Consider the following 8,525-nt stretch of genomic DNA (forward strand, 5'->3'; position numbering starts at 1 on the left):
TTGTAGACACAATGGGGCAACAAATGTTCCTCTGATTCAGGTCATCTCCATCCCACAACAGTTTCCCACAGCAGTAATAAACCAGCATGAGAGATCCCAAGATGCAACGTCTGTATCTTTGAAAGCCAAATCAGAACAATAAAAACAAAATAAAGCAGATGGGGCATGGCCAGCTAGGGCTTGTTTTCCCTTCAAGTTCTTCCCAATTCTTGATAATGACAGTTTACTCATTCAAATGTTGTTGGCAGCCCCCAAATGATCTTTTTCAAAGGCTTGTATTTACGAAGTACTTTCATTTGCTCCTCACATCTTTTTCCACTCCCACCCCCAATTAATTATTAAGAGTTTCAAATAGTGCTTGGCTTATATTCAGTATATGTTGACAATAATTATCATCATTATCCAGAGAAGAAAACTATTTTCAATATTTAAATTATTAACCTATCAGTTATTGATATGAGTTATTGATTGCTAGATAAATCAATTGTTAATTGAATTCTATCAGATATATGTTTATTTTCAAGCCCAAAGGTTTGTCTGTCTATCCCAGCTATATAAAATAGCTTAGTGCTCAAAGTGAATGCCATGGGGGAAAAGGGGTAGTGGAGGAACTATTCTAAATTTAAAAAATTCAAGGCGATGCAACAATGAAATGTAATGAAACTTGACTGGCTCTGGCCCTAGATCGGAAATAAAAACTACATATTTTGGGAACAACTGTGGCAATTTAAATATAGGCTTTAGATGACATTATCGGAGTTTTAATTTTATTAGGCGTCATAATGGTACTGTGATTGTAAAGGAAAATGCCTTTAATCTTAGAAGACACGGACTGAAATATCTGGAGCAAAGTATGGTGATATCTACAACTTGTTTTCAAAGAGGTCAGCAAAAAGTAAAGTTATACATATAAATTATAAGAAAAAACAAATGTCATAGAATATTAACTGGTGAATTTAAGTTTACAGGCATTTATTGTGTTTTCCTTTCAATTTTCTATAGATGTAAAATGTTTAAAAGTTGGGAATAAAAAATACCAAATGTTTCACTGAAGACAGTATCACATACTCTTTTCAATATTTTATTGTAATGATATACATTTATACATTGATATTACATATTTACACATTATAAAAAGGTGTAAATCTTTTATTTAGCAAATATTCTCTCCATTTGAAATTAACTACCTTACCTTTAACTTTCAGTGCTAATGTAGAAATGTCATTGTTTTAAATATAAATCAAAACAGGTCAATCAATATCTATTTTAAATTAGAAACAATTAGGGTCATGAGTTAGTATTTCACTTTAATTGAAATTTTCAATAATTTCTTGTTTGTTTTTCTTCTTTGTCTAGAATAGTCTGTTTTAAACTCAAAGTAGCATCTTGAAATCCAGGATTTAAGTCTAAAACCTTCTTGAAATCTTCCAAAGCCTCATCAAAGCATCCTGTACCCAAAACCAAAAAATAGAAAAGAGGAAAAAACAAACAAAATTTGAGTATTTCTATATACTACACGTATATAGGGGGCATATATACTTTTGCTTTTATATTTACTGAGCTTTCAATAACTCTTCATAATTTTTTTTCTTTTAATAATGATGTGAATACCAAAATAATTCTGTATGCCCTTAAAGAATAATATAGCTAAAATAAAATATTTAATATTTATTGCGATTTAACGCATTAGTAGCCCAAATCGTCATAAAATATCAACAAAATTACATCACCTGCAGTAAAATTAAGAAGCTGGCAGTTACTTTTCTTCTTAACCCTCTAAATGAAATGAAATAGTAACTAAGTCTTTTTAATTCAAGAATCTAAAATCCCTTCGCTGGATACCGTCTCATGTGTCTTCAAAGATGTTAACTCAGAAAAGTTTCACAGGTGATCGTCTGCATTACCCTCATTTCTCAGTTGGGGACGCACAGGCACAAAGTAATGGGGTCACGCTTACCCCAGCGCCCAGGTCCAATTCCCACTCAGTGCTTGCTGTGGTCTCTAATGCTTACAGAAAGCCTAAAATAAACTCTGGTACGCTTCCTTTGTTACCAGCTTTAAACCTAAATTTCACATAACTTTAAGCCTTGATGATTACCACATTTGCATTACAACATTTGAAAGCTCAGAAATAAGAGATACAGTGAATGACAAAAGCAGGGAAAGAAAAAAATCTTACCCAGCCTATACAGTATCAATCCTCTGTTGTAATATGGAACTTCAAAATTGGGTTGGACTTGTATGGCAGATGTGTAGTCATCCATGGCTTCATAAAAATCAACCCTGAAGTACTTGATTTGCCCCCTGTTGTTATATGCAGTAGCCAAATCCTCCAGGCTGCATTTGCTTCAAACAAAAAAGTTCACATTAAAAACACTGTTACCAAATTTACCTCTCTTCCTTTCACTGTCTTTGGAAAATTATCAACTTCATAGCCTCTAATATGTAGTAACTACACTCAACACCCAAGCTGAAGAAATAAAGTGCAGAAATGGAATCAATTCTTGTCTAACCATGTTATGTACTTTTGTAGGGTAATACTGTCAATCTGAAAAATACATTAAATTCACTGTGCATTCAAAGCCCCAGCTCACTGCCGACTTGTGTTGCTGAATATATTAAAATGACTCTTCATTTTCTAAACACTCCAGCAAGACAAAAAGATCAGATACATGATGAGCAAGGAGGGAAGACCAGCCCAAAGTTCAAGTTTGCTATGAAAATGTCACAAAGTGAATCATCAGTGTTACTCTCAAATACTTAAGTGACCTAAAGCAATGACATATGAAATCATTTGCCACCAGTAAAGAAACAGAAATTAGCTCTAGGTGAAATTTCAACACACCCATCCCAAGGAATGCTCTCGAGGGATAGTTGACCCCTTCTCTTGGCTGCTATTGCCCTCAAGGCCAGCTTCCTGCTGGGTGGGTGGGCTCTCTTATCTCCCTCGGGACTGTGCACAGAATCAACCCTGCATTTGAGGACCACCAGAGGCTGCCCGGGGAGCTCTACTTGAACAGACCCTCCCTTACAGGGTTGAAGCCCCAGGCAGCTCTGACCAGGCACCTGCTCCACAGGTCACAGCCATAGGGCTGCTCTGCCCCTTTCTTTTGCACAGAACAAACCATCTGCATGGAACATTCTAGATTCCGTTCTGCATCAAATTTGATTCTGTTTTCCTTTTTTATCCCAATGAATTCTCAAATTTGAACCAAACAAAAGATGATATCAGGTTAAGCTCATGTCTCATCTCTTCGTTTTATCCCTTAGTGCAAAGTACAGTCCTCAGAAGATATTTGTGATTGTATCCAGCGTTACTAAAAGTCACTTCCCTTAACATCTTAAACCTTGGGATTAACAAGGATTAACAGCCCAGAGGTCTCCTTCAATTCAAAGTGACTATTCAAAGTGACTATTCAAAGTGACAGCTGCAATTTGGGATAATTTCTGTTCTGTGAATTAAGACTGAAAGACTAGGGTGCAAGGATACTTCTGGATGCCACTGGCACCACTGCTAAGACCTGGAGTGGGCACTTCCTCTATCTATCTCTGTTAGAATACTAGGGGAACTGCTGCCCAGGGAAGAGTTATAAAAATGCAGCTTCAGGACTCCAGTAAGGTTTTAGTCACTAATGTGTAAGCTTCTAAACTTTCTCACAAATTCTGATATTCAGAGGACAAAATGTTTAATTTAGAAAAGCACGATACCAACAAATTTTAAAAATCTACCTTTCACTGAAATTTTGTTTCATCTTTTGAAAGACACAGGCTAACAGTTGAGGATTAAACTGTTTGTAATATTGAGATTTCGCTAATGATGGTATTTTCTATAACGGCATTTAATATAGTTACCTAATTCAAATATGGACGTTTAGCATTTGTTAACTTTAACCAAAAAAAAAAAAAAAAAGGAAATTAGGGAACATCAAAAGAACATTTATAAACCATTCAGAATGAAATGTATTTAAGGATCAAAGTAATGGTCCAAAATGATTCCGTAAGGCAGTGTTTTAAAAATAACTTTAAACTATGAAAGATATATTTAAGGGTGGGGGGGACTATATAATTGACAGAATTCAATTTTAATCCATGAGTTTCCAGAAGAGTTTTAGAAGTGTAAGAAAATAGAAGGGTCCTTTGAGAGATGAGAAAGAAGCTGAGAAAAGGTACTAGCTTATGCAGCAGAGCCAGGACTGGCTGAACCCCATTCTACTAGCTGGCTGCTATGGTGGCATAGTGCCTAAGGTATCTGACTGCTAACCAGGAGGCTGGCGGTTCAAACCTACCAGCCACTCCTTGGAAGGAAGACTGGGCAATCTACTTCCGTAGAGATACTGCCTCAGAAACCCAAGGAGGGGTCACTATGAGTCAGAATTGACTCAATGGCAGGGACTTTGGTTTGGGTTTTTTGGATGCTGTGAGGGACAGATATGTATTTTCTACAAACAGACCCTGTGCTCTTAGGCTGAGATATGCAAAGGAGGGAGAGTAATAGGACTGCAGACCACCAACATGCCTGTTGCTGATGAGTATTTTTGAAGTCTACTGGATGAGTCTATTCTTGAAACTTTCAGCAGGTTAGGTTACTAACACTGCAAAAACACTACTCATCTTTTTTCATCAGTTTCAGTTAAGCCTAACCTAATACAAAACACAAGCTGTCATTCTGTTAAAAAAAGAAAAAGAAATGCAAATTCCTGTGGGGAGAGAGTGACAATGCAGAACACTCAAAACTGTCAAAATGGCTATGTAGTCAATCTCTCTTTCTCTCTGTTACCTTTTCTCATCCTGATCCACCTCATACCCATCAACAAGCACAAGGAAGGAAAAATGTGGAGAAACAAACAAACATTCAGGCATAAACCTAAATGCTTCAGGCAAGCAGGTATTAGCAAGTTAGACTAGTAACATCACAAAAAGAAACAACCAGACATTGCCTGCCTCCTGATGAAAGTACACACCACCACCTACTAAGTAGTGTCAAAGAGAGAAATTGACAGCAGATACCTTGCTTTACTTGGGATTTTCTTACCCAAATACTCTCTGTAAAGAAATTCCTGACCAAAATTAATCCTGCCAATGGTTTTTCTCTCACCCAAAATTGCAAATCCTTTTATTCCTGTTTGTAACCAAGCTTGCTAAATTTGAATTTCAAAAGATAGAATGGAGGGGCAGAGACCATTTTGTGACCTGATACTAGTTGATTTCAGTGAAAGAGGCAAGGCAGGATTCAATAAATCATGTCAAGATTAGCCAATGGCTGACTTCCAATTTTCTCCCTCCTCTTCATGAGGAGGTCTGGTGGCTTAAGGGTTAATGCATTCCGCTGCTAACTGAAAGGTTCCTGGTCTGAATCTACCTGCCAGCGGGTCTGTGGGAGAAAGATAGGCAGTCTGCTTCTGTGAAGATTTGCAGCCTGGGAAAGTCTACAGAGTAGTTCTACTCTGTCCTCCAGGGTCATTATGACATCTTATTGATGGCAGTGGTTTTGGTTTTTTAGGTTCTTTTCATACACTTCATTGTACTCACTAGCTTCTTCAAGCCATTTACTTTTTCTGCTGAGCATAAACCTCTCATGTTCAAATTTCTCTAAGTTCTGATTCTTTTTAACAGTAGCCTTGAAATAATATTAAATCTGAATCTTTAACTACCAATTCACAAACCATACAGGTGACAGAGGACCACATTAAATGACATCATGAGGATGCACTGAGCAAATCCAAAACACTGGAAACTCTCAGGACAAAGGACATGGTCTCTTTAACAAATAAACTGCAAAAAAAAAAAAAAGGGAGGGATGCTTATAGATTACAACAGGCGGGATGCTCATGCTGATTTAAATCAAATGCTAGAAACAAATCTTTTTTTTAATAATGCAAACAACAAAAAACCGCCTGATTGGTTAATGAGTTAACTTCCAATACTGACTAGGTCGTTGATCTTAAGCAATTACCTGGTAATAACTGTACTGTGCTTGTCTTTTTAAGAATATGTAGTTATATTACTACTCAAAAATTCACTGCTATCGAGTCGGATCCAACTCACAGCGACCCCTCCTTGGGTTTTCGAGGCGGTATCACTATGAAAGCAGATACACACTTAGAAATGCATTTGGAAACATCCACGTGTGGGTGAAGTGATGATGCTTAAGCCGATTGACAGACACCTGGCAATTCCTTATACTATTTTCTATATACTTAAATTGTTTCATAATAACAAATGAAGGGGTAAGCTTGGTGTGATGCTGTGGGGTAACGGCAGTGTTCTAGAGGAACTATCTGGCCATGTCACTTTCCAGTAACTGGGTCCTCGATATTCCACCTGTTAAATGACTGGTGGAAGACTTTATCTATTCTAGATTATCTGCTCTCTGGATCTGGGAGTAGGTAACGTCCAAAAGACGGAATGAAAGGCAGTCGGCGCCCAAGGCTGTCCCCGGCCAGCGACCCGCGGCGGAAAAACCGGCAGGAGGCAGCTATCCTCTTGGCTCCCGCACCGCCATCTAAGAGATGGCTTCTAGTGAGTGGAGTCTCTCCCCGGTCTCTCTGCCACCCTCACCCTAGACTTCGCTCAGCCTTTCTGGGAAGATAAACATCTGCCTGCTCCATCATCTGCGTTGACTCAAGTCAAAGAGCTAGCTGATTGTGCCCTCAAGTGTCTGAGCAAACGGGACAGATTACTTACTCCACCCACCCAGGTAGACTTGGCAACGTCCACTTCTCGCGTTCGTTACCTTCCAGAACCTACTCCTACAGGGTCTGCACGGTAGCACTGGCCAATGTACGTGGAGTACAGCGTCTCGGCCTCCGCATATTCGCCTTTCTTGAAATGAGCGTGAGCGAGTGATAGGGTGGTGTGGCTTACTTGCCCCTGCTGCCTTTTCATAGCGGTGCAAAGTCTAGCTTTCAGAGTAGAATGGGAGTTGATTTCTGAGCGATTATAGGTGACACCACAAACCACTTCCGCATCCCGGAACGCCGGATGAATGCGAAACTTCAGAGCACTCGAAGTTTGTGCCTTCTGAGGACCTGTCGTCTCGCGAGACAAATGGTCGGCTGTTGACAGCAGTTCTGGTGCTCCAGAAAAGCTTGGCGTGGGTGGGCGCCAATAGAGGCAATTGTGTTATTATAGTTGGTCCCGCAAGTCTTGTTTTCCAGAACTGCTGACCGATGGTCACAAGCTAGTTTCCAAGCCTATTGCCTGATGTTGCGCAGAGCTTGCCCTTTGCTGCAGCGGATTAGGGGACTGAATGTGCTGCTGAAAGTGGAAGAAACCTTGGTTCGTTTTATGAATGCTAATTGGCCAGCGATTTTATGGTAGCCCCTGCAATTCTAATGTCCACCCTTAGCAAAAGACCGCTTTTCCAGTTTTCTGAATAGGCCAAAGTTATCCTGAGACAGGAGCTTTCTTGTCCCACCGCCCTAGGTACGAATGCAAAGTCTACCATTTACTTGCTCCAAGAGCCTGGATGTAAATGCCTGAACCTTTTTGATCATCGGAATTGTTGAAAGGACTAATCAAATAGTATAGTATATTGTGTCAATAGTCTGATCTAAGGAACTCTAGTGGCTTAGTGCCTAAGGCATTTGACCGCTACCCAGAAGGCTGGCCAGTTCAAAGCCACCAGCCACTCCTGGGAAGGAAGGTTGGGCAATCTACTTCCATAGAGCCAACTCGGAAACCCAAGGAGGGGTTTCTATGAGTCAGGATCCACCGGATGGCAGTGAGTTGAGTTTGGTTTGGTTTGTAGTCTGATCTGTGAACGTTAATTTACCTTTCCTGATTGCTTATGCCAAAGGGAGACCCAGGTAGTAATTTAAGTACAATATGCTTAATTCAAATAACAATTATGTTAAAATTATGTTTAAGAAAGAAATTGACCACACAACTACAAAAAAAAAAAAAAATGTTAAAAACTTGTTAACCTGTATACACCAAATCCCTGGTCCTCTTAGGGTCTCTCAGAAAAGGTGCAAGAGCAGGGAAAGAGACTCCCTTCTGTGGTCCACCTGTGTAGGGTTTATTGCAAGCTGAGGATGGAGCGGGAACACACACATTTAAAAAGTCTCTAGCACAGACCACACTAAGCATAACGTAGCAGCAGTCCATCACTGGAGCAATTTGATGTCTTTGAGGCACTAAAAGTAACTATGGCCATGACAAAACCCGAACCCAGATCACTTACTGACTAGACTCAACCCTCCAATACTACTTGCCTGACAGAAGAAAAGAAGTGTCTGTTTCCAGGTGTACATATTATTTACAACAGTCTCTACTGTTCTACATTCATGATGACAAGCATTCAGTCAAAATTTATGGGACAAACAAAGCAAGAGAAAGAGAGCTCCACAGAACCAGACACAAAGATGTCTGATTAACATGTTAAAGGATTTAGTGGAAACACTGAACAACGTGAATAAACAGAGTTTCAACAGATGTAAACAAAAGAAACAAATGAAAATGCTAGAAATTAAAAGCACAATATCAGAGCTTAAGAACTCAAAAGACTGGACATAACTGAGAAA

At 39.3% G+C, this 8,525-nt stretch overlaps 1 protein-coding gene across 1 annotated transcript; it reads right to left on the reverse strand.

The window, feature by feature from the left end:
• Window positions 1–1,320: 1,320 nt before the first annotated feature.
• Window positions 1,321–6,885, reverse strand: TTC32 (tetratricopeptide repeat domain 32). The gene is made up of 3 exons (XM_007939248.1): window positions 6,734–6,885; window positions 2,180–2,346; window positions 1,321–1,448 (listed from the first exon to the last, which is right to left on the reverse strand). Exons 1-3 carry the CDS (start codon window positions 6,883–6,885, stop codon window positions 1,321–1,323), a joined length of 447 nt encoding a protein of 148 aa, XP_007937439.1.
• Window positions 6,886–8,525: the final 1,640 nt, after the last annotated feature.

Source organism: Orycteropus afer, unplaced genomic scaffold (assembly GCF_000298275.1).
Source record: "Orycteropus afer afer isolate SDZICR_OR568_19922 unplaced genomic scaffold, OryAfe1.0 scaffold00058, whole genome shotgun sequence".
NCBI lineage: Eukaryota > Metazoa > Chordata > Mammalia > Tubulidentata > Orycteropodidae > Orycteropus > Orycteropus afer.

Excerpts from the sequence above, each read along its gene's own strand:
- TTC32 (XM_007939248.1), bottom strand. The coding sequence starts at position 6,885 with ATGAAAAGGCAGCAGGGGCAAGTAAGCCACACCACCCTATCACTCGCT. Across the intron at positions 2,347-6,733 it reads GTAGGAGTAGGTTCTGGAAG|CAAATGCAGCCTGGAGGATT; the intron begins GTAACGAACGCG and ends TTTTGTTTGAAG. Across the intron at positions 1,449-2,179 it reads ATTGATACTGTATAGGCTGG|GATGCTTTGATGAGGCTTTG; the intron begins GTAAGATTTTTT and ends TTTTGGGTACAG.